Source organism: Neomonachus schauinslandi, chromosome 10, assembly GCF_002201575.2.
Source record: "Neomonachus schauinslandi chromosome 10, ASM220157v2, whole genome shotgun sequence".
Lineage (NCBI taxonomy): Eukaryota > Metazoa > Chordata > Mammalia > Carnivora > Phocidae > Neomonachus > Neomonachus schauinslandi.
In genome coordinates, this window is record NC_058412.1 from 92972371 (window position 1) to 92999425 (window position 27055).

Sequence of the window (27055 nt, forward strand, 5' to 3'; positions counted from 1 at the left end):
TTTTTTTCAATTGTGTTACAATAGGTGCTTTACTGAAAGAATACCAGTTCATGAAAAGTTAAATTTAAAAAAAAGGGGGGGGGAGGTCCTAGGCATTGACTAAGAAGTGAGCATTTACCTCATAGCTTGAAAAAGAATGATAAAAAAAAAAGAATGATAACTCCCAGACTTGTAGTGGTGTAAATCAGAAAAACCCCTTTGAAAGATAGGTTAGCAATGGCTGTTAAATTTCAAAACATCTGTACCCTTTGATACAACATCCTACCAAAACATTCCTTTGAATGCTCCTTGTGATTTGATCACACCAGCACTGTTTGAGAAAGCAGAAAATCCCATAAATCCATCAATAGGGAAACTGTGTGTGTGTGTGTGTACATAAATACATATAAATACACATACATACACACGCATGTATACATATGTTCATGTGTATAGGATGGAAAAAAGCTAGAGAAATATGCACCAAATTTGTGATGGTGCCTGTCTTAGATTGATAGGATTTTGGAGCACTTTCATTGTGAATGTTTCTTTCGTGTTTTGATTTTGTCTAATTTAGTATTACATTTGTTTTTTATCAGAAAGCTATAAAAATGAAAATAATTAGATTTCTTTAAAACAAAGGACATTCTTGCTTGGTGAATGAGGACAATTTAGGGTTGACCCTCACTCTTTCCTCTTTGTTACCTGCATCAGGTGGATCTCTCAACCCACTGTGGGTTCATGGGTGGACTCCAACGCAACGGCAGCACGGGGCAGACCGCTCCTTACTATGCTACCTCGACTGTGGAAGTCATTTTCCACGTTTCAACTCGCATGCCATCAGACTCAGATGATTCACTCACCAAAAAGGTAAGAAGCCTCTTTGAGGACCATTCTTAGCCACCATGGTTTGTAGGTGAGGCTCTCCTAGTCCAAATCAAAGGCCTTGGCATAACATGCACCGAGACTGATTTCCTCTGGATGCAATTTCAGTGTATATCTTCTCAAGCTACAGTTGTAATTAATCTGAAAGATCTAGCTTGGCACAAACTAGACAAAGAAATAAATGAAAAGCAATCAGTCATTTGAGTCTTAGATCCTAAGATTAGGATTTAGGAAAAGGAAGGGTCTTAAATGTTATTAATTTTGGATCTTCCCTCACCTGACTATTAACTGACAGAAAATAACATTGTTGACCTCTCAGGTTAGCAAAGGTCATAAGATGCAAGGACCCTGTACTGACGGATTGCTGAGAAAGCAGGCACCTCCCAGGCTTGCTGGGGGCAAGTGGGCAGTATCTGTGAAAATGACAAGTGCAGGTGTGCTCCTGCCTAGGGTCCAACCTTTGGCACTGACCTTGTTTCTCTTCCAACTTGGGCCCTGGAGGCAGAAGGGAACCTCCTTCACCTCTGAGAAACTCCCCAGGGGAACATGGCCCTGAACTTTCTAACCTGCAAGATGTTCACCTCAGGCGACCCTCTATTAGAGGTGAGGAGCACCTTAACAGAAGAGGAATCTTCGTCTGGGAAGGAAGCCTAGAAATCTGACTCACTTCTCTGAGTTTCCAGATGAAAGGAACGACTGCAGGTAGCCTGCTAGTGGGTGGCCGAGCACGCCTGGAATCCCTACCTCACACTCACTCTCTTTCTACAAGGATGCAAGAAAAACTGCAGACCTGAGTGGGTGGGAAAACAGCTCATTGAGAAGCTAAGGTTGCCATTGGTGGATCTAGTGTGGTGGTTATAGCCAGGGTCTGGAGACAGGCAGACCTGGGCTCAACTGTTACTAGCCCATGCCTCAGTTTCCCCATCTACTAAACGAAATTGAAATCAGCCTATGTCCCAGGGTTGTTGTGAAGTAAATGGATAATGCCCATGAAACTGCTTAGCATGGTGCCTGGTGTAAGATCTCTAACATTAGCCCTCGTCATTGCCCATTGGTCTAATTGAATCTTATTTCTCCTGCCCCATTAGGAGGTGACTGATATTGGCCAATGGGCCCCACTGTTACCACCTCATCTCTTTTCTCTGCAGTTTTGCCTTTTCATCACTGTAGCCCCAGACGTCTAAACCTCCTATATTGTGGGCAGTGGTGTTTATAAGACCTTAGAGCTTGGGTCACGGCACAATCACAGACAACTTTTACGGTGACTAAGTGCCTGGGATGTGCAGAGCATGATGGCCGTGTGCTGCCTCCCTCAGCCATGGAGGAGCTGCCTCCCCGTCTTAGGTTTTGATGGCCACCCTGGTGGTGACATTCTTATTGAAGGGAGGACCCGGCTCTGTTTCAGATTACCAAGACCTTAGGCAAGGCTTCCACATCCTTTTTATTTGCAGTACCTTGTAAATTGCTGATAATCTGCACATTTGTTGCCATATTCTATGACTTTTTTATGACTGAGAACTATTTTGTTAATATGTTTATTTAAAATATCTTTAAAAATTATTCCCTAGGTAGGATTCTTTTATTTTTTTCCCTCTTCCTTTTTCTCTCTTTTTTTTTTCTTTTGTGAAAAGACGTCATGTTTTCTTGATAAAACGCCTTGCTATAAATAATGTTGCAAGGCTTGGCCTGGTTGAAAGATTCCCTACTGTAATAATCAAAATTCAGCTGATACCTTTTGCAGGTCTGAGATTCAGCATCATTAGTGACAAACTCTCTTTATCAGGATGTCTCACAGCCAGACTAAAAATCAGTCACAGTAACAGCAGCCCACAGTTCCTTGTCTTATTCTAACTAAATTGTCCCTAACAGCTTAAAAATGAGCTGCAAAATTCTAAAGTGATTCATGCTCTCTTCTGCCCCTGTCATGGGGGCACTTTTTCAATTCCGCAATCCGGTTGCAACCCCATACTGAACTCTTGATCCTTCACTGCAGAAATTTGTTAGCTCTAGCTAGATTAGATTTTTCACAGCTAATCTAACTGCTGTAGGGGTTTGCAGAGTGGGGACAGAGCTGTGCTATTGGATTTGTCCAATTCATTTGACTCCAGGACTATAATTGCACTTATGTCTTACAAGGCTTTTATAGCCTCAGGCTGGCCAGCCGCATAAAAAACAAATTGGCAGTGATACAGTACGAGTGAAAAGGGATGAAAGGCCCACATTATCAGTCTCCAGGCAGCACTGTTCTGGCAGGAAGTTTCTTGGTTAATTTACAAATAAAACTTAGATTTTAGGATGGGCACACTGTCAGCTGAACAATGGGGATGTCAGGCCTGACTGTTACTTAGTAAAAGTAGCAGCCGGGCCTACTGAGGAGCAGGAATTCTTCAATCAAACAGACGACTCCTTCTGGAGCCAGCTGGCGATGTAATGCAATTAGTCGGGAAAGGAGGTCAGCCTATTAGGTGTGTACCATGACCAGTGTCACCCGTGCGTGCCGCCTGGCAGCAGCAGGCAGAATGGCCCAGGCGAAGGACTTTGAAACTCTGTCAGGATGAGAAGTAGCAGGACATGGGGTTGATTTCTTAAGACTGAAGAAGCGAGCATTTGTTCCGAGCCTGTTAAGCATCCATGCGTTCTGGAGCCTGTTGTGCAATTGAAACTGTAGCTGGCGTGAATGACAGCTCCATCCCAGGGCGAGACTCATCGGTCTTTCGCAGATCATACATGAGTCATACCAGCTTGACTTGCATGCACGCAACAAACTCACTGGTGGATTTCAGATGGGGGGCCTCTACTCAGAATTCTCCAGAACTCAACAAAATGACATCTCTGTAATGAAATCCCCTTTAAATTGAGCAACACATTGAAGCTTCCAGAGTATTCCTTCCTCTTCTGACATGGTGAACATTTTGGCTGGGTTAGTTTTACTTGTTTCACCTGCTTATGTTCTGGTCTGAGGCGGAAGAGGGCATGTTTTTGCTCTCTGCTCCAGATCTACCAGTCAGTGGGTCCTGTGGCCTTAGCCCTTAGTTTTGTGAGTTAGCCAATTAAACTGTGGCTTGTCCAGAGATCTGGAGCACATGACATTGAAAGCAGCTTTGAGATGATGAGTATTGTATCATTACCACACAGAAATAGCTTTTCCTTAATTACAGAAATGCCACACTGGGAGGACGGGTCTGTCCGTGTGATACTATTCTCCCTTGCTGTGGTTCTGAGAACTCAGTCCAAACAGAATTAGGAGAGACTTACGTGGATTATATAATTGAGGAACCTAATTGAGAAAAGGGAGAGTAACTGCAAAATTTCAGTAATCACTGTATTACCTCAGAGTTAATGCCTTGAGCAACTTATGCTTCTGGATTGAAAGGAATCATCACAGGTTTTAGGGTGCTGGCGTGAGGTGATAGCCCCACATTTGGAGGGTGTGTAGTAGGTGTGTTATTCCCATTGCGACTTTTGTGCCGGCATTATGTCAAGGGGCACAACAAAACCACCTGGCAGTTTGCCTCTCTTGACAGGGTGAGGGCAGCCCCACTGTCACAATTCTCTTCTGCTGGGCTAAATCCACCCCCCACCACCACCAAGTTTCAATTTGATACAATTCCTATTTCCCTTGAAAACCTGCCTTTATTGTGTTGCTGGTAATGCTGACTACCATGTTTTCACTCCAAAACGATTGAATTTCAGGAGTGTGTTGTGAGAGCTTAGCATGTTTTATTAGAAAGGAAAGAGAAAAGAAAGAGAGGTGGAAATAGAGGAAAGAGGGAGACGTTCAGTGTTGCTATGAGAACTTGGTGTCTTTCTTTTTCTTTTAACTATTTATGGTGGTAATGGCTTGGCTACACCTTTTGCCTGCTACCCTTTTAGCCTTTATATGTGATAGGGGAAGAAGAAGAAGAAAAATGTACTGGGTAATTTTACACTTAGAAAGTTGTAGACACCATTGAATTGTTCTGGATCATCGTGACTTGTGCTCAACATCCACAGTTGCATTTATCCCAGTGCCCAAGCTCGGACACAGTTGAATCGTGCGCCCCTCACCATAGGGGTTACCTGCAATCACACCTGTACCTCACAGTAGTACAAAGGTACTGGTGTAAGTCTTTTTAAAAAATTGACTTACACAGTCATTCCCAGAAGCATGAAAGAGTAAAGAATAGGACAGCATTGCCGCAAGCCAACTTCCTTTGTAACCTTGTAAATGGAAAGGAGGCCATGTTGGGGTCACCTCAGAGTTTTCTTTTGTGGTCAAATAGTCTGTAAAGAAAATTTTATTTATGCTAACATGTTTTAAATACATGGTACTCCAGAGCATCCTTTTTTGTGTGTGTATTTTAATACAAAACTACAACATTACCTTTGACACAACATTGCTATTTTATTAACAGTGCCTCTGAATTTAGTCATTTTTAGTGTTCATCTATAAATAAGCTAGGAAGCAAGAAATACTTTTTTTGGTGGTAGATAGCATTCTTCTTATGCAGCATGTGAGAGAACCAAACCTCAGACTTTCAGTAGGTGTCAAAGCGCCTTCACCAGTCAGCCTTTATATAAAGGTTGTAGGACTTCAATTTTGGCCAACATTTTAATCTTTAAAATCTAGTTTCTTTTAGTCACAGCCTCAGGCTTATCAGACGATTTCATGCAGGGCTTTCTCTGCCCGGGATGTGCAGTCGGTATGCAGGACCTTCATCAAAGGTGTTCTTGTGGCTGAAGAACTCGGCCCAGGAAGAAGTCTCAGAGTCCCTTCCTTGGAGGCATGCTAAGCCCTCGTCAGAGACGCCGGGGATCTCTGGCTTGTTTTTGGATTTTATGGCGTCTTTGTCTATAAAATGACAAAAACAGTGGGCTACACTATTTGAGCTGTGACAGTACAATTGGCTTTTGGTGTCGACTTCGATGGCTGTGAACAGTAGAAATGGCACTAAGTTAGAGGCCCCAGCCCAGGTTTCCAGGCCTGCCCTGCTCCTTGCTGTTTGCACACCTTGGTCAGGTGTGCCTTTGTCTTCCTGAGCCCCATCTCCTCCCTGTCAGATAGCACAAAGATGAGGTCATCTGCCTCAGAGAGTCAGTGGAAAGATTAAGCAAAGGCAATCTCTGAATGCTAGTTACTAGTGTTCTTATTAAATTTAAGTAATACTTATTAATTTCTTAAATGAAGGTAATTTTATATGAACTTCTTCTTAAAGCTTTGTCACAAATCTAGTTTTTATACATTTGGTAACAATTGTGTTATAGTAGCTTTTGGTCTCTTTTATTCATATTTTTTCTTAATAACCATTGAATTAAGAGTCTTATGAAGCTCTATTGTAATATGGAATAAAAGGCTCATGTCATTAATTGTTTGGAGACATGCTCAGCAATATAAAGCATAAGGATTTAGTACCAGGAGTAAAATTCAATTTAAAAAAATCCTTGAAAAGGTCTCGTCCCCTTACAGCAATAATGTACCTGCCATGCTTATACGCATCATCTCAGTGCCACTTATTTCATAGAAAGTAAGTGGTGTTTTCATGTGTTTGTGTTTTTTAAATCCTCATAGAAGACAGTGGTGTCGTACCTTTTTTTAGTAGTGAAATATTTTTGCCTCTGAGTATTATAATTCAATTTGTAAGCCACGACCCCTCATAAACTGCTGTTATCACTCTGATTAATAAAGAGCCAATTGGCCATTGCAGCTCCGTCACTTGGGGAATGACGAGGTCCACATCGTCTGGTCTGAACACTCCAGGGACTACCGCAGGGGCATTATCCCGACCGCCTTCGGAGACGTTTCAATCATTATTTACCCAGTGAAGAATCACATGTTCTTTATCGCGATCACGAAGAAACCCGAGGTACGTTTTCACCGCATTATCACTCTGACTCATATAGCATTTGCCACATGATTCACTGTTTTTGAAAAACAGTGATATAAATATGTTAAGGAGGACTTTTTTCCAACTGGCTAATGTCTCACATATATCTGAATTACACATGCTATAGGGAAATTCAGTATGAATTGGGATTTTTCAGAGTATCTTTCCTTAGGAGGACAGAATTCTGTATTTTTATGTCTAGACTCTTTGGAAATTATTGTGTGAAGACATGAATGATATTTTAAATGTTTTGAATTAAAAATTTTTTTTTAATTTTAAAAAATGGTAATTTTAAATTGGGGACATATTAATTAATAATAATAAGAGTTGAATGAACCCCCTGTCACATCTAGCATTTTGTGGATGGCTGTGGGTATAGAATTCGACCTTGCGTGACAAACAGGCACTGCTCACCGAGCCTCTGACTGCTGCTAATGGGGGTCAATCCTGAAGGATTGCGAGCATGGCCGTGAAGACTAGGCCTCTGTAGCACAGCCTGCCCATGTGATGATTTTTAACAATTGAAGCACCTTGCCACAGAATCAATGCAGCCACGTCAATTGGTATTGATCATGGGAATGGCTGGAACAATCCAATGGTTATGTGCCGTGTACTAAATTGGCTGCGGTTTCGATCCTTGCCATGCCTTTAGTGCTATTTTAGCGGTGCCTTATATAGTGACTTGTTTTTGTGTTGGAATTATTAATAGAAGGGTTTGCTTTTAAGTTTTTAATTAAACGTTTAGCATAGTTAAGTCACTCCTCAAGAAAATGACTTTGTGCTCTAGGTTGGTATTAAGTGTAATCTTCATTTTCATTTCAAATTGTTCTCTTGAAGGAGCTAAAAGTTACCATTCTAAATACTCTCTACTTTTGGCTTTGAAATAATAGGTAACTGAGATTTCCTGGGATTTATAGCATAATCGAAAGTGTTAAAGTCATGCAGATTAAATGAACTAAGAAGTGAAAGGTGCTTCAAACAGTGGCTGGCTCAGAATAAAAGCCATTTAAGTGTTAGTTGTTGCTGTTGTTATTACCATTGCTAGTAATTTTTCAGTTACAGTCACTACATGAAAATAGAATAAATAATGAATCATTTCTCAGACTAGACACAGTGTGGGTCACCTCCTGAATTCAGAAAAGCCCCACTCTGGCTGGTGAGAAGCCTGACATAAAGGGAACCCTCTTTTCTATTCAGGGAGTGAAGATGCTACAAGTTCTTCATACTAAATATTTGTGTTATTTCTGATTCATGTCTTTGTGTGTGTGGAAAATTTTCACTCTTGTAAAAGAAAATGGCTCTGAGTGCTAGTGGCATTTGTGTTTGTCCAGGAAGAACACTAATTTTAAGAATTAAACTAAAAATGTTTATATTAGACAACCAACAGATTTAGTGTCCTATAGCTTCCAAATCTGCAAAATGTGGTTCTTTATTATTTAGTATGGATTAACTGGTTTTATTGGTTCATTTTCAACATGGCCCTCTAAAATGTCACTTACCATCCTAAAAATGTCGCCTTTATTTTTTGTAGTAAATAAAGAACATAAAAGGTATTTCAATTCACTTCACAGTGTTAAAAGTGACACTTTTAACTTTCTTAAAAAGTGATTTTTTAATAGGCATTACACTTTTAACACATGAAAACACATATTAACATACCTTTTCAAAATTTCTTTAGAAAATGTATGTAAGTTTTATAAATTTGGTCATAAATTTTGACAAGATGAATTGAGCAAATCGGTGTCTTAATATTTCAATTCAAAGAGCCTAAAGGAAAGAAGAGAATAATGGCCAACTGGAAATTTAGTGTTATCCCCACATTTAAAGTACAAACCATTACAATGTAATAAAATTAATCCAGACATTTCCAGGGCAAGTGTGGCTGACCTTTTGTTCACCAACCACTGACCCCAGGGTGAATGCAAGAGGCTTGTGGAGGGAAAGTCTGTTTGTTTGGCTTCAGTCCCTGGTATTTAAATTGCATTCCCTAATCAAATGAAAAGGCTGTCCTCTCTATCAGGTTACAGAATCCATGGCAACATTTGGCCTTTTATATCCATAATGTTAGCCTTTTTGTTTGCATCTAAGTAGAGACACCTGGAGCAATGTTAACATTAACCGATTTAGCATTAATAGCTTCATTATATAAGAATTTCTGATCAGATAGCTGTTACTTTTGTTATATTGCTTCAGCTTGTATTGTTGTCATTTTTTATCTCCCTGCTTGGCAACCAGGCAATGATTTGCAAATTTTTTTTGTCTTGATTAATTAAGCAATATAATTATCAGTAACCGTGATGCAGTCTTTGCTCAACAAAGCTTCTGAGAGAAAACAATGGTAAGTCTGTTAGTATGAATGCATTCCACGCGTCCCAGATGCATGAGGATATTATGGACAATGAGGGGAAAGGCCGCCTGTGAGCGAGGACAAAGGGTGCCACGCAGACTCGACACACTGCACATACCGCCAGGGACATGCTGCGGGCTCCCTGGGACACAGACGCCTCGTTAGATTACAGCTAGTCAGCAGAGATTAATTCTCAGCCATTTGGTGCAATAATTTACCCATTCCCCAGTCTTTTAACTAGTGCTCCTCACTGTGGAAGTAAAGGCTTTGTACTCAAAAGGTTTATTTAACCTTGCCTACTCTTAGGGATCTCCACCAAAATCTTTTTTTTTTTTTTTTGCTTAGAAATTGTATTGACGCAGCTGCTTGAAACTGAGGAATATTTCTTTGGAGGAGGACAGGATTAAGCACAAGTTTCACGAATTATAGGTGGAGTCAAAGGCATTCTTTTAGCACCTGTATATTTCATCTGAATATAGTATGACTCTGGTCTAAGTACATTTATTTTACTGGTCTCTGGGCAGCCATACTTCTCTAAGAATAATTTTAATCCTTTTTTAGGAGGGGAAAAAAAAAAAAACCTCATCAGTACACAAAAGTCCTGCTCATTGGATAGAGTCATGCATATTCAAAATGTACTTTCATTCACTCGGCCTCATTAATAGCGTATGTAATAATGTAGGGCTATTTGTAATACAAGCTCACAGGCAGCATTGCTTCCAAGTCCTTTGAAATTTAACATATTTCGCTTTTTCATTCCATACTCCTCCCTTAAATATACAAATTATGTGCCTGGCATAATCCGCCTCCTCTTAATAATACACAGCATTTGCGAAATGGTATGTTGAAGTGTGGTGTGCTGTATGAGCACAGAAAACCCTCGCGTCTGAGAGGGTCTGCTCACTTCTTGAGCCTTTTATTGAACTTTTTAAAAATAAATAAATAAATAAATAAATAAATATCAGTGTGTTCAGTAACATGATTTCATTGTGAAATTATTTTCAAAGTAAGTTCATCTCTGTAAATATTGACATGGTAGTCTTTGGTCACGAAAAGAAATGTGCTATTGTCAGATTGCTGGGGTTTTTTTATTTCTATTTTTATTACTAAGTCAGTAGTCAGGGAAAACTTGCATATAGAGCAGAACACGAGTGCTTGAAAGGGTTTGTTTAAATGCCTAATTTATTCTGCAGAAAAGGGGTTCATAAAGCTTCCATATCACAGTGAGAACCCGTGTTGCTTTTCTTTTTTCAGCAACTAAAAATAATTTTGGTGTTCAAAACATTTGCTTTTATGAATTTGTAAAGGTAGGTTTTAGTGTTCCTGTCATGTTTATCTCCAGGCACATTAGCAACTGGCTAGTGACTGCCTGGCCAGAGGGTGGACATGCTGGAGCAGCCTTGACTGGGCACAGTTAGGACAAGAGAAAGCTTTGAGGAAGCTGAGAGTCCTCCTTATCACCTCAACCAGAATGTCAATTTTCTAAGTGAAAGACATGTTAATGTCCTCCAGACTCTCCTTACTTGGCCCTAGTAGATGCGGGCAGAGGAGAAAATGGATGATTCAGCCATTTCTGAGAAGTACATGCAGGAAAGAATGCCAGGATAGAGGATGGGACCCCAGAGTTCCAGTTCCTGTGCAGCCACACGTGGGTGCGGGTCTTGGGCAGGTCTTTTAATTTCTTTAGACTTTTATTTCCTCAGCTGTAGCATTCAGGTTGGGGACCAAGTTCTCTCTGCAGTCCTTTTCAAGGATTCTAAGTGCCCCTTTAAGATGGGCCCTGTTTGATCCTCCTGTTCCTAGATGCCCGTCCTTTCCCTAAGCTGCCCCAACTCACCAGGTTGCTGTCAAGGTGGTATCTGTCTCCCTTGCAGGCTCAGCAGTTACTGTGAGTGTGTCAGTGTGTGAGCGTATGCCTGTGTGTGTGTGTGTTCTCATCCAATTCAGGAAGACAGCTAGCCCAGAACCTTCACCTGGAGCCAGTGCCCAGAAATCCTGGTTAAGGCTGATGCACCAGAAATCACAAAAGCATTTTTGCACGTGTAAGGTGAAAAGTAGCCAGTATTGGCATCTCTGTTTGAAAGGAAATCTTTTACTAATGTGGCTTCGGTATATATGGAGTATGTTTGACTGCAACATGGTTATGGAAATTTCTTTTTATTTCATCTATGCAATTTTCTTAAATATTTATCTCAACCCCAACCAAATAACCTTCTTGAGATTAAAGCATATCCTTTAAAACATTCTGGGAAATTCTCAGGGAAAGTAAATTGTTAACTTTTGAATATGTGAAGAATCATTTATTCTAAAAGATAATTGAAAATGCTGAATAACCAGAATTTACTAAAAGACATTATTTTTTTAAAGATTTTATTTTTTTAAGTAATCTCTACACCTTACATGGGGCTTGAACTTACAACCCCAAGATCAAGCATCACATACTCTACTGACTGAGCCAGCCAGGTGCCCCAAAAATATGTAATTAAATCTATTATCGCAATATGTTCTTTTGGAAATTTATTATTATTGTTATTGGAGTTTTTTTAGTAAAGGAATGACATTGAGAACTTTGTGAAAGGCAGCTGTCATTTGCAGATGTTATATCAAAAACAAACTACTTCAATTCATTGCCACTCCTAATTAGAGGAATTCCCTGGATACAAGGGATTTATATTATTTCTTTTGTCCGGTTTTTGAAAGACTATCTGAGTCACCCACAAGCAGTTGCCAAAGAATAATAAAAGAACATTTATTTATAAGATAAGCCCCAATACAGATGGAAAAATCTATAGCCTATTATTAACTCCTAGGTCCTGTTTTATCCTTTACAACAATTTGGCTCTTGAGAATTCTTTCTCCATTGATTTACCTCAAAAGTTGACATTGTTTTCACTTTTTTTCAGTTGGCCTTTGATATATACAACTTTCTCTCCTTTGCCTTATCCTCCCTTCCTCGGCAGCCAGAGCCAGCCTGTGTAAATGTATGCTGAGTGGCAAATGGTAGAGCCTGCTTTGTGTCAGAAACCAAGACTGTTCTCATCCTCTACCTCTGAGCTGCCTCAGTAGGAAGGGCCTCCTGGCCAAGAGACTGCATGTGTTCTCCTGGTTGTTCCGTCAGGGTGTCAGAAGCACACAGAACTCCTCTGTGTGCCCCCAGAATTTGAGAATTTCTCCTGAAGGGTGTATTTTCTGTACCATCCTTGAAATCCATTAGTTTGTTGTTTGTTGTTGTGGGGGTTTTGTTGTCTGGTTTTCTTTGTGCATACTTCTATCACAGCTGTATCTCACTGATTATGGACTGCTTCTAGTGTAAGTCATAGGAAGAAGTATATTTACTGTTTTAAGGAATGTATTTTAAATTGTCTTAAGTGTGGTGTTGCCAAAAAAATGGGAGGAAAGGGCTGTTCTTTCTTATTTTCTTATTTGTTGGTTATAATAACAACCATTACCTGGACTAGACAACTCTGAGTAATTTTAGACTGAATAACTCCTTGATTTTCTTCTTTGGAATTAAGATGCCCACTACCCCCTCACCCCAAGAGTACTGTCATAAGGGAGAGACACTCATTATTTTTCCTAATTAGTAAAACTAACAGTTTCATCCTTCTTTGCTCTTGTCTGAGTCTCCTCAAGTGTGACTCTTCCTCTGTGCTCTAGGTGCTGATCTCAAAATAGGTTTAGTCAATCTTTGCAGTTTTTACATCTCTATGTTTTGACGGTGGAGCCTTTTCTCAAACCCACCAAACAGAAGAAAAGGTATAGCACCAGAAGCCTGCTCAGGACCCTAGGACCACACTGTCACCCTTTCATCCTGGACTTTCAGGCATCTCCATGAAGCCAAAAGACAGACAGTCCCAACAGATCTCATTCTAGAAATGTGCAGGGGCTCAACAGATTTGGTTAACATCTAGTGGTCAGAGCCTCGTGAGCTGGAGGCCTTTTCTCACTCATTCAGGCAATGTATCTGTTGAGGCTCCTTCATGCCAGATACTGTGTCAAGGGCTGGTGGTCTCATGCTCCTGGAATCCCAGTTTTAGTAAGGGAGACAGCCAATAAATAAGTAAGTAAGTGGTTGAACTAGAGACTTTCAGATAGGAGCTTTGGTGTTATAAAGAAAATAAAACAGAGTGATAGGATTGGGAAGAAGGAAGCTGCTTTAATTCAGATAGGGGGGATTATGGTTTCCAGTCCAGCATGTAGGGAGCTTGGAAGTCATCACCCCCCATCCTAACAATATGAAAAAGCTGAACAAACTGAAAATCAGCAGCTCTTCTTCAAGCCATCAGAGAATTAAAGTCACAAGGAAAATCACTGCCCCCCAAATCGGAGAGACAGGCAGAATCATAACTTGCCATAGCAGAAGCCCAAGAAGAGAAACCCCTGGGGAACGAATAACAGGGTAGGAAAATGTCAATGGTAGTTGACCAATTGCTGGAGGCTCCGTGTACACAAATTTGAGAGTTAGAGTCAAGGGGGGCCTGGTCTTTGGGAGACGCCCACACTTCTCTGTGTTTTCTCTCTAGGAACCCTACCACTTTCTCACTGTGAGGATTGGAGGGGGGAAAAAAACCTCGTGCTTCAGCAGAGGGAGGGGACAGAGCCATTTTGAAATACACCTGGAGCGTTCTGTTCTTCTTAACCAGGCCTATCCTCAAGAAGAAGTGTTTTACCAGAGCCCTTACCTACTGGGGTTTTACCAGAACCTAGCCCACCTGGGAGAAAGGAAGCACCCAACTCAAGTTCCCTCTAGCTTTGCTGTCTCACCTAAGGGGAAAGTGGGGGGGACACAAAAAAACAAAACTGAGAAGCACTTGTGAAGGTCATAGCCCAGAGACCCAGGCTCACTGAAAGACTGAGATCTGATCATAGGTCTGTGGAACACTTCTCCCCCACACCTTTTCACAGCATCAAAAGGACTTTTGTATAGTAACAAGTGAAGGAACTAAGACCTTACTTAAGAGAGACAACAGGGGAGACAAAAACACGGGCATCCTTTGACATGATCGTCGACAGCTTCAGCAGACAATAAGCACAGCTTAACTCCAAGAGAAACACACATAAAGCCTCACACTATAAAGGCCTTCACTTCCTTTTACATGGTATATGATGTTCAGCTTTCAACAAAAAACTACAAGGCATACTAAAAGTCAAAAAAAAAAAAAAAAAAAGCCAGTTTGAAGAGACAAAACAAACATCAGAATCAGACTCAGATTTGGCAGAGATTTTGAAATTATCAGACCAGGAATTTAAAATAACTATGATTAATATGTTAAGGGTTATAATAGAAAAAGTGGACAGCATGCAAGAAGAAATAACTAATGTAGCAGAGAGATGCAAACTCCAAGAAAGAATTAAAAGTAAATGCTAGAAATGAGAAACACTGTAACAAATGAAGAATGTCTGTGATGGGCTCATCAATCAATTGGACAACTGAGGAAAGGAACTGTGAGCTTGAAGATAAGTCAGTAGAAACCTTGAAACTGAAATGCAAAAGGGAAAAAGGACAAAAAAAACTGAACAGGGGCGCCTGGGTGGCTCAGTCGGTTAAGTGTCTGCCTTTGGCTCAGGTCATGATGCCAGGGTCCTGGGATTGAGCCCCACATCAGGATCCCTGCTCAGCGGGGAGCCTGCTTCTCCCTTTCCCCACCCCTCCACTTGTGCTCTCTCTCACTGTCTCCCTCTCTCTCTCTCAAAGAAATAAAATCTTTATTTAAAAAAAAAAACGCTTGAACAAAACATTTAAGATCTGTGGGACAGTGGTAAAATGTATAATATACACCTAATGGGAATACCAAGAGGAAAAGAAAGGAACAGAAAAAATATTTGAAATTATAATTAAATGTGTATTTTAATATATAATTTTAATGTACATGAGAATTTTTCAAATTAATGACAGATACCAAACCACAACTCCAGGAAGCATAGAAAATACCAAGTAGGATAAGTACTAAAATATCTATACCTAGATATATCATATTCAAACTGTGTGTTAGAAACTGAGTGTTTGTGCCCCTCCCCCCAGAATTCATTTTTTGAAACCTAACCCCCAGTGTGATGGTATTTGGAGATAGGGTCTTTGGGAGGTGATTAGGTCATCAGGGTAAAGCCCTTAGGAATGGAATTAGTTAGAAAAGAGACCCCAGAGCACTCCCTTACCACTTCCTCCATGTGAGGACACAGAGACAGCCATCTATAAACCAGGAAGCAGGCTCTCACCAGATACCAGGTCTCCTGACATCTTAATCTTGGACTTTCCAGCCTCCAGAACGGTGAGAAATAAATTTCTATTCTTACAAGCTACCCAGTGTATGACACATTGTTATAGCAGCCCAATTAGACTAAGACATACCAAAAATCAAAAACAAAGGGAAAATCTTGAAAGAAACCAGAGTTTAAAAATAACGATAGAGGAGTAAGGGTAAGTATTACAGTAAACTTCTCTTCAGAAATCATAAAAGCAAGAAGCAAGTAGATGAAAATAAAGTGTTGAGAGAAAGAAACCCACCAACATAGTATTCTGTATCCTTCAAAAGTGAAAGAAAAAATAAAGATTTTCTCAGACAAACAAAACTTAGGAAATTTGTGGCCAGTAGGCCTGCCTTGCAAGAAATGTTAAATTCATCAAAGAGAAGGAAAATAATATAGATCAGAAATACAGATCTACTTTTAAAAGGAAGAGTTTCAGAGAAGAAATAAATGTAGGTAAATAAAATCTTTAATTTTTCTTATTCCTAATTGATCTAGCAGATAACAGTTTGTTCCCAATAATAATAGCAACCAAGTATTCAATGATTGGATAAGTAATGAATGATAGCAGTGTTATAAGGACGGAAGGAAAGAATTGGCAATACTCTGTTATAAGGTACTTGTACTAACTGTGGAGCAGAATAGTGCTATTTGAAAGAGGACTTGGATTAATTACAAATGTATATGTCAAACTCAAGAATAATCACAAAAAAAAGTAAAAAAAAAAAATTAAAAGATAAACAGTTATCATGGATACGCTAAGAAAAGAGAAAAACTGGAATTATATAAAATGCTCAATTAAAATCAGAGAAGGCACAGGGAGCCTGGGTAGCTCGGTCAGTTAAGTGTCCGACTCTTGGTTTCAGCTCAGGTCATGATCTCAGGGCTGTGAGATTGACCCCATGTTGGGCTCTGTGCTGGGTGCAGAGCCTGCTTAAGATTCTCTCTCTCCCCCTCTCCCCACCTCTCCCACTCAGGTACACACTCCCTCAAAAAAAAAAAAAAAACCCAAAGAGAGAGAGAGAGAAGGCAGAAAAAGAATAAGAAACAAGAGGAACAAGGGAAATACACTAACAGGCCTGGTGGATAGTAACGTGACATATATCAATCATCACTTTACATGTCAATAGTCTAAATACACCAATTAAAAGAAAAAAGACTGTCAGTGGATTAAAAACAAACAAACAAAAAAAACCCAACTGTATGTTATCTACAAGAACCTACTTTAAATTATAAAGGTACAGGTTAAAAGTAAAGGAATAGAGAAAGATGTCCCACACTAACAAAGATAAGTAGAAATCCGGACTAACTGTATCAATACCAGCAAAGCTGACTTCAGAGCAAGGAAAATGATCAGGGATGAAGAGGGGCATTATAGGTGGGTAGAGAAAGCTCCCCCAGGGAGTGATGTTTACACTCCCCAGGAGGTGACCCCGAATGGAGCAGGAGAGGGCAGTCCTCAAGGAACACCAAGCAAAGAGGACAACAAGAGCAAAGTCCTTACAGAGGGCGTGAGCTTCTTAAGAATGAGGAAAGATGCCTCCTGTGGCCAGAGCGGGGGGAGGGAGGGGCAGGCAAAGAGGAAGGCTAGGGGAGCTTAGAGCTTCCATGGCCCCAGGTGAGGACTCTGACCATGTTAAGCTTAGAAAGGCAGGCAGGGGGGCGGATCAAGATGGCGGAGGAGTAGGAGACCTGGATTTCGTCTGGTGTCAGGAATTCAGCTGGATGGGGATCAAACCATTCTGAATACCTACAAACTCAACAGGAGATCGAAGAAAAGAATAGCAACAACTCTCTGAACAGAAAAGCGACCACTTTCTGGAAGGTCTTTTCTGATTTGTTTAGAGTATATTTTCTGGGGACGTTGTTACCCTGTTATAATTTTGTTCTCTCATTAATCTATTCTCCTCTGGACAAAATGACAAGACAGTAAAAATCACCTCAACAGAAAAAACAAGAGGTAGTACTGACTGCCAGGGACCTACTCAATACAGACATTAGTACGATGTCGGATCTAGAGTTCAGCATCATCACTTTAAAGATACTAGCTGGGCTTGAAAAAAGCATGGAAGTTATTAGAGAAACCCTTTCTGGAGAGTAAAAGAACTAAAATCTAACCAAGTCGAAATCAAAAAGGCTATTAATGAGGTGCAATCAAATATGGGGGCGCTAACTGCTAGGAAAAATGAGGCAGAAGAGAGAATCAGTGAGATAGAAGACCAAATGATGGAAAATAAAGAAGCTGAGAAAAAGAGAGATAAACAACTACTGGATCACAAGGGCAGAATTCGAGAGATAAGCGATACCGTAAGATGAAACAACATTAGAATAATTGGGATCCCAGACGAAGAAGAAAGAGAGAGAGGTGCAGAAGGTATACTGGAGCAAATTATAGCAGAGAACTTCCCTAATTTGGGGAAGGAAACAGGCATCAAAATCCAGGAGGCACAGAGAACGCCTCTCAAAATAAAAAAAAAATAGGTCAACACCCTGACATCTAATAGTAAAACTTATGAGTCTCAGAGACAAAGAGAAAATCCTGAAAGCAGCCCGGCAGAAGAGATATGTAACCTACAAGGGTAGAAACATTAGATTGGCAACAGACCTATCCACAGAGACATGGCAGGCTAGAAAGGACTGGCAGGATATCTTCAGAGCACTAAATGAGAAAAATATGCAGCCAAGAATACTATATCTAGCTAGGCTGTCATTGAAAATTGAAGGAGAGATAAAAAGCTTCCAGGACAAACAAAAACTAAAGGAATTTGCAAACACGAAACCAGCCCTACAAGAAATCTTGAAAGGGGTCCTCTAAGCAAAGAGAGACCCTAAAAGCAACATAGACCAGAAAGGAACACAGACAATATACAGTAACAGTCCCACCTTACAGGCAATACAATGGCACTAAATTCCTATCTTTCAATAGTTACCTGAATGTAAATGGGCTCAATGCCCCAATCAAAAGACACAGGCTATCAGATTGGATAAAAAAACAAGACCCATCGATATGCTGTCTGCAAGAGGCTCATTTTAGACCCAAAGACACCCCCAGATTGAAAGTGAGGGGGTGGAAAACCATTTACCATGCTAATGGACACCAAAAGAAAGCTGGGGTGGCAATCCTTATATCAGACAAATTAGATTTTAAACCAAAGACTGTAATAAGAGATGAGGAAGGACACTATATCCTACTTAAAGGGTCTATCCAACAAGATCTAACAATTGTAAGTATCTATGCCCCTAACATGGGAGCAGCCAATTATATAAGCCAATTAATAACAAAAGCAAAGAAACACATCAACAACAATACAATAGTAGTGGGGGACTTTAACACCCCCCTGAAATGGACAGATCGTCTAAGCAAAAGATCAACAAGGAAATAAAGACTTTAAATGACACACTGGACCAAATGGACTTCACAGACATATTCAGAACATTCCACCCCACAGCACTGGAATACACATTCTTCTCTAGTGCCCATGGAACATTCTCCAGAATAGATCACATCCTAGGTCAAAATCAGGTCTCAACCGGTACCAAAAGACTGGGATCATTCCCTGCCTATTTTCAGACCACAATGCTTTGAAACTAGAACTCAATCACAAGAGGAAAGTCGGAAAGAACTCAAATACATGGAGGCTAAAGAGCATCCTACTAAAGAATGAATGGGTCAACCAAGAAATTAAAGAAGAATTAAAAAAATTCATGGAAACCAATGAAAATGAAAACACAACTGTTCAAAATCTTTGGGATGCAGCAAAGGCAGTCCTGAGAGGAAAGTATATAGCAATACAAGCCTTTCTCAAGAAACAAGAAAGGTCTCAAGTACACAACCTAACCCTACACCTAAAGGAGCTGGAGAAAGAACAGCAAATAAAGCCTAAACCCAGCAGGAGAAGAAAAATCATAAAGATCAGAGCAGAAATCAATGAAATAGAAACTAAAAGAACAGTAGAACAGATCAACAAAACTAGGAGCTGGTTCTTTGAAAGAATTAACAAGATTGATAAACCCCTGGCCAGACTTATCAAAAAGAAAAGAGAAATGACCCAAATCAACAAAATCATGAATGAAAGAGGAGAGATCACAACCAACACCAAAGAAATACAATTATAAGAACATATTATGAGCAACTCTATGCCAGCAAATTAGATAATCTGGAAGAAATGGATGGATTCCTAGAGATGTATCAACTACCAAAACTGAACCAGGAAGAAATAGAAAACCTGAACAGACCTATAACCACTAAGGAAATTGAAGCAGTCATCAAAAATCTCCCAACAAACAAAAGCCTAGGGCCAGATGGCTTCCCATGGGAATTCTACCACACATTTAAAGAAGAATTAATACCTATTCTTCTGAAACTGTTCCAAAAAATAGAAATGGAAGGAAAACTTCCAAACTCGTTTTATGAGGCCACCATTACCTTGATAAAAAACCAGACAAAGACCCCATCAAAAAGAATTACAGACCAGTATCCCTGATGAACATGGATGCAAAAATTCTCACCAAAACACTAGCCAATAGGATCCAACAGTACATTAAAAGGATTATTCACCACGACCAAGCGGGATTTATCCCTGGGCTGCAAGGTTGGTTCAACATCCGCAAATCAATCAACGTGATACAATACATTAACAAAAGAAAGAACAAGAATCATATGATCCTCTCAATAGATGCAGAAAAAGCATTTGACAAAGTACAGCATCCTTTCTTGATCAAAACTCTTCAGAGTATAGGGATCGAGGGTACATACCTCAATATCATAAAAGCCATCTATGAAAAACCTACAGCGAATATCATTCTCAATGGGGAAAAACTGAGAGCTTTCCCCCTAAGGTCAGGAACACGGCAGGGATGTCCACTATCACCACTGCTATTCAACACAGTATTAGAAGTCCTAGCCACAGCAATCAGACAACAAAAAGAAATCAAAGGCATCCGAATCGGCAAAGAAGAAGTCAAACTCTCACTCTTTGCAGATGATATGATACTTTATGTGGAAAACCCCAAAGACTCCACCCCAAAACTGCTAGAACTCATACAGGAATTCAGTAAAGTGGCAGGATATAAAATCAATGCACAGAAATCAGTGGCATTCCTATACACCAACAACAAGACAAAAGAAAGAGAAATTAAGGAGTCGATCCCATTTACAATTGCACCCAAAACGATAAGATACCTAGGAATAAATCTAACCAAAGAGGCAAAGGATCTGTACTCAGAAAACTATAAAATACTCATGAAAGAAATTGAGGAAGACACAAAGAAATGGAAAAACGTTCCATGCTCATGGATTGGAAGAACCAATATTGTGAAGATGTCAATGCTACCTAGAGCAATCTACACATTCAATGCAATCCCCATCAAAATACCATCCACTTTTTTCAAAGAAATGGAACAAATAATCCTAAAATTTGTATGGAACCAGAAAAGACCCCGATAGCCAGAGGAATGTTGAAAAAGAAAAGCAAAGCTGGTGGCATCACAATTCCGGACTTCCAGTTCTATTACAAAGCTGTCATCATCAAGAGAGTATGGTACTGGCACAAAAACAGACACATAGATCAATGGAACAGAATAGAGAGCCCAGAAGTGGACCCTCAACTCTATGGTCAACTCATCTTCGACAAAGCAGGAAGAATGTCCGGTGGAAAAAAGACAGTCTCTTCAACAAATGGTGTTGGGAAAATTGGACAGCCACATGCAGAAGAATGAAACTGGACCATTTCCTTACACCACACACAAAAATAGACTCCAAATGGTTGGAAGGCCTCAATGTGAGACAGGAGTCCATCAAAATCCTAAAGGAGAACACAGGCAGCAACCTCTTCGACCTCAGCCGTGGCAACTTCTTCCTAGAAACATCACCGAAGGCAAGGGAAGCAAGGGCAAAAATGAACTATTGGGACTTCATCAAGATAAAAAGCTTTTGCAAAGCAAAGGAAACAGTCCACAAAACCAAAAGACAACTGACAGAATGGGAGAAGATATTTGCAAATGACATATCAGATAAAGGGCTAGTATCCAAAATCTATAAAGAACTTACTAAACTCAACACCGAAAGAACGAAGAATCCAATCAAGAAATGGGCAGAAGACATGAACAGACATTTTTCCAAAGAAGACATCCAAATGGCCAACAGACACATGAAAAAGTGCTCAACATAACTCGGCATCAGGGAAATCCAAATCAAAACCTCAATGAGATACCACCTCACACCAATCAGAATGGCTAAAATGAACAAGTCAGGAAACGACAGATGTTGGCGGGGATGCGGAGAAAGGGGAACCCTCCTCCACTGTTGGTGGGAATGCAAGCTGGTGCAGCCACTCTGGAAAACTGTATGGAGGTTCCTCAAAAAGTTGAAAATAGAGCTACCATACGATCCAGCAATTGCACTACTGGGTATTTACCCCAAAGATGCAAATGTAGGGATCCGAAGGGGTACGTGCACCCCGATGTTTATAGCAGCAATGTCCACAATAGCCAAACTGTGGAAAGAGCCAAGATGTCCATCAACAGATGAATGGATAAAGAAGTGGTATATATATACAATGGAATATTATGTAGCCATCAAAAGGAATGAGATTTTGCCATTTGCAACGACGTGGATGGAACTCGAGGGTATTATGCTGAGCGAAGTAAGTCAAACAGAGAAAGACATGTATCATATGACCTCACTGATATGAGGAATTCTTAATCTCAGGAAACAAACTGAGGGTTGCTGGAGTGGGCGGTGGGGTGGGAGGGATGGTGTGACTGGGTGATAGACACTGGGGAGGGTATGTGCTCTGGTAAGCACTGTGAATTGTGCAAGACTGTTGAATCTCAGATCTGTACCTCTGAAACAAATAATGCAATATATGTTAAAAAAAAAAAAAGAAGAAGAAGATAGCAGGAGGGGAAGAATGAAGGGGGGGACGTCGGAGGGGGAGACAAGCCATGAGAGACGATGGACTCTGAAAAACAAACTGAGGGTTCTAGAGGGGAGGGGGGTGGGAGGATGGGTTAGCCTGGTGATGGGTATTAAGGAGGGCATGTTCTGCATGGAGCACTGGGTGTTATGCACAAACAATCATGGAACACTACATCTAAAGCTAATGATGTAATGTATGGTGATTAACATAACAATAAAATTTTTTTTTAAAAAAGGCAGGCAGTCTAACCACAGTTTTCTCTGTAAAATAGAGATAAAGTGTCAGCCTCATGGAATTGTGGGAATTACCCACTTGCCTGTGAGCGCTGAGCTCAGAACCTGGCCCAGCAGAGGGAGCTTAGTAACAGTAACCACAGCCCTTGAGCTCATCAGCAAAAATCCAATATTCCTAGGCTCTTTAACCCCTTGTTCTATGATTCATTTGTTATTCTGTCTTAATATAGCCTCTTAATTAATTCCAAAATAGATCAATTAATTATGTATATTACTTTCATCTCAGTTACTAAGAATTATAGACTCCAAAGGCATCAAAGGAGAGTCCCTTATAGGCCCAGTTAATCCATCAGCCTACTTTAAAAGATATTCATGCAGATGCCATGATTGTTCCCTAAGGGGACTTTCTCCCTATTTGGAAATTCTTTTTCTGTGTCTACCCCAGGCTCTGCAAAATAGAGTTTTAAGTGTGTTTCCACTTACCTTCCAAGAAACTAGCTCAAGTCCAATGAGCCGTTTTCCAGCTGGTCCCTCCTCTGAAAGCATCGCCCCACAGGTGATCTTGTGCAGTTGTGCATTCCCAGAGGATACTGCCATACCTTCTCCTTTCCACATCTGTGCATAAGGAAGGTCAGAACAGATGATCTTTAAGGGCTCTTCTATCCCTGCCTTCGAGGATTCCAGGACCAGCTACAGTTTTTCCCTCTGGGAAGTTCACAGTCCTATAGTGTGAACTTATCAACTGAAAGAGTATATTTGGACCCATAAAGTTATGCTTGAGATGTCAAAATAAGTGACAGATAAATCGGTTAAAAAATTGCATTGAAGTACAATAAATTTCCCCCTGGAAAAAAACAATAGCAGTTATATTATTTGCCAGAAAGACTGAGGAGTCCATAGGCTGAAAATTTTATGAAAATTTTATAAAAATAAAATGTGTTAAATTCTAAGCACTCTCATGGTCCCTGTGGTTCCATAGGTCTTGTATGGATCAATTATTGATGGAGAATCCCTTATGAAGGCAATTCCGGCTTTGGAGCAACTAGAGTCAAGCCTCTCCAGAGAAATGTCTTGGCCAGGACAAGCTATTACATGGAAAGCCAGTTCTGGTCAGCTCAGTCCCCATGGCTGTTCTTTAGTCTTTTCATTTACCTCTGAATGATAATGATGCTGCACACATTTCCCTAGATACCTATTGCAGAGCTTTCCAGTCCTCCCAAGGATGCAGTCCAGCCTCCTCTCCTGCCTTACTCCCTTTAGTGGTCCCATCTCTGACTTTCCAGTGTGATGATATAGCAAGTCCCTCAGCATCTGTGGGCAGCCCTTTGCCTTGTTCCAGCCACAGTCTTTTTCTTTATTTACCTGTAATGCGTATAACACCAACTAATGCTCAGCTAGATTGGTACCTCACTGAATACATTGTGGGAACACTGCCTTAGCAAAGAGAACCAGTGCCACCTCACTGTTTCGTTCTTGTTTTATACCATCTGCCCGGAGTGCTCCTCTCTTCCCACAGGTCTCTGCTGATATCCACAGTCATGCCCACCTCCAACACAAAGACTTCTGTGGCTTCTCTCCACTAGCAGAGGACTCTCTGCAGCTCCAGAACATTATATCTGGCGCCTGGGTGGCTCAGTCGTTAAGCGTCTGCCTCCGGCTCGGGTCACGATCCCAGGGTCCTGGGATCAAGCCCCGCATCGGGCTCCCTGCTCAGCAGGAAGCCTGCTTCTCCCTCTGCCACTCCCCTTGCTTGTGTTCCCTCTCTTGCTGCGCCTCTCTGTCAAATAAATAAAATCTTAAAAAAAAAAAAAAAAAAAAACTTTCTCTGCTTTCATGCTATCTGGCCAAGGGAACCTGGGTGTGACAGTGTCCTGGCCTGCACCCAGGCCTGATAAGGACAAAACCATTTGGGCTGCATTTTCTGGGTTTGTGCTTCCTCTCTCAGATGTGTTTCCTTTAGTGATAGGGGCTCCACGTGCACTTCCTAACTTGCAGCTGGTGAGGAAATCTTACTAATCTCAGACTCTGGTCATCATGCTAGGGGAGGGAAGTTATGAGTCGTCTGGAAACTTCAGTTTGTTGTGAACACACATGCTCAACAGGGATGAGATGCTGAGTTAAGTTTCTGATTATTAATTGTATTAGCCTTTCTCCAAAGAACAAACTTTTGATCTTGGTTGTCTCTGTTGTGTATTTGTTTCTATTTCATTAAAGCCTACTTTTGTCTTTACTATTTCTTCCCTTCTAGTTTCTTTTGAGTTTATTTTATTCTTTTGGATTTTAAGTATTTCTTGAGATGGATATCTGTCTCATTAAGTTGTGGCTTTTATTCCTTGCTAATAAGGCATTTAATCCCACATATTCCCTCTCAGTACTGCTTCAGCATCTAATATCTACTCTTTTCATGACTATTTAGCTTAACATATTTTTAAATAAGTATTTTTGTTGACCCCTGAGTTATTTAGAAGTATGTTTCTTAATTTCTAAACCTAGAGATTTGTGCTAGTTATGCTAGTTATCCTTTTATTGTGAATTTTTAACTTAATAGCTCTTTGGCCACAGAATGAGGATTGTATGATTTCAGCCCCTTGAAATTTTCAGAGACTTGCTTTATGAATAGGGCTTAGCATACTTTTTCTGTAAAGGACCAGGTAGTAAATCTTTTAGGCTTTGTGGCCCACACAGTATCTGTCACAGCTACTCAGCTCTTTTCTGTGTGAAAACAGGTATAAGCAATATGTAAGTGAAGGATTGTGGCTCTGTTCCAGTAATACTTGATAGTTTTTGACTGATTTTGAATTTCATATAATTATTACATGTCACAAATATTTTTTTTCAACCATTGAAAAAAGTAAAAACCATTCTCAACTTACAAGCCATACAGAAAAGGCACCAGGCTTGGAATCAGACCCCATAGGCTCTATTTTTGGATCTTTGGCCTAGAATATGGACAATTTTAAAAAAATATTCTATGGGGATCGGTTGGCCTGGTGGTGGGTATTAAGGAGAGCATGTACTGAATGGAGCACTGGGTGTTATACGAAAACAATGAATCATGGATCACTACATCAAAAACTAATGATGTATTGTATGGTGACTAACATACATAATAAAATTAAATTAAATTAAAAAATATATATATTCTATGCATGCTTGAAAAGAATGTGTCTTACAGTCGTTGGGTGAAATATTTTGTATGTATCCATCAGGATGAGTTTGTTGTATTGTTTAAATCTTTTATATTCTTACTTATTTTTTAGAAAATATTTTTAATATAACAATCAAGAAAAGGGCACAAATTTAAGTGTACAGCTTGATGATGTTTTCAAAGCAAATGATTTAATGCTTCCCAGATGTAAACATAGGATATTGCCAGATGCCAGAAATCTCCCTACACTCCCTCCCAATCACTAATCCCCTGAAAAGGTAGCTACTGTTCTGACGTCTGTCACTGTTGATTAGTTTTACCTGCTTTTGAAATTTCTGTGAGTGGAACTACGTAGTGTGAACTTCTTTGTGTTTGTTTTTTTCACTCAGCATAATATTTGGGTCATTCCCATGATGTTACATGTAGTTGTGGTTTGTTCATTTCATTACTGTGGAATTTTCTGTTGGTTGAATATACCACAAATTTTTCATTCATTCTCCTATTGATGGACATTGAGGATATGTCCAGTTTGGTGAATATATGTGACTTGCCTTTTCACTTTCATTATGAGCAGAATATTTCATATTTTTATTAAGTCAATTTTTTTTCTTTTATGATTGGTGCCTTTTATAACAAACCCTTGCCTAACCCCAAATTGTGAAGATTTTCTCATATGTTTTCTTCTGGAAACCTTGTGGTTTTAGCTTTACTATTTTTTTTTAAGATTTTATTTATTTATTTGACAGAGAACACAAGAAGGGGGAGCAGCAGGCAGAGGGAGAGGGAGAAGCAGCAGGGAGCCCGATGCGGGACTCTATCCCAGGACCCTGGGATCATGACCTGAGCCAAAGGCAGACTCTTAACTGACTGAGCCACACAGGTGCCCCTTAGATTTACTATTTTGATCTATAATCCATCTAAATTTTTGTGTGTGGTATGAGGTAGAGGCCAAGGTTCACTTTTGAAAATGGCTATCTGCTTGTTGCAGTGCCTTTTTTGAAACAGACTTTCCTTTCTCTATAAAATTGATATGCTGCTTTATTGCAAATCACCTGGATCTATTCTTGGACCCTGTATTCTGTTCTGCTGATATATTTGTGTATCCTGGTACCAACACATGATATATTAATTATTATAGTTTTATGGTTTGCCTTGAAATTAGGTAATATAAATCTTATTGTCTTGGCTAACTTAAGTTTTTTCATTTTAATATAAATTTAGAATGAGCTTATCTATATCTATAAAAACAACTTGGTAGAATTTTGATTTGGTTTGTGCTGAATCTATTGCTCCATTTCAGCAGACTTGTTATCTTAACAGTATGGAAACTTCCAATCCATGAACATTGTACATCTTTCCATTTTTTAGGTTGTCTCTAATTTACCTCAATAATGTTTGGTAGTGTGTGTGTGTGTGTGTGTGTGCGTGTGTGT

General features: G+C 40.0%; 1 protein-coding gene across 1 annotated transcript in view; it reads left to right on the forward strand.

Moving 5' to 3' along the window:
* Positions 1 to 27055, forward strand: part of RALGAPA2 (Ral GTPase activating protein catalytic subunit alpha 2) — a 334819-nt gene that overhangs the window by 222844 nt on the left and 84920 nt on the right. Inside the window, exons 35-36 of the mRNA XM_044918716.1 lie at positions 694 to 849; positions 6549 to 6707. Of these exons, the coding sequence (XP_044774651.1) occupies positions 694 to 849; positions 6549 to 6707 (315 nt within the window). The remainder of the gene's footprint in view (positions 1 to 693; positions 850 to 6548; positions 6708 to 27055) is intronic.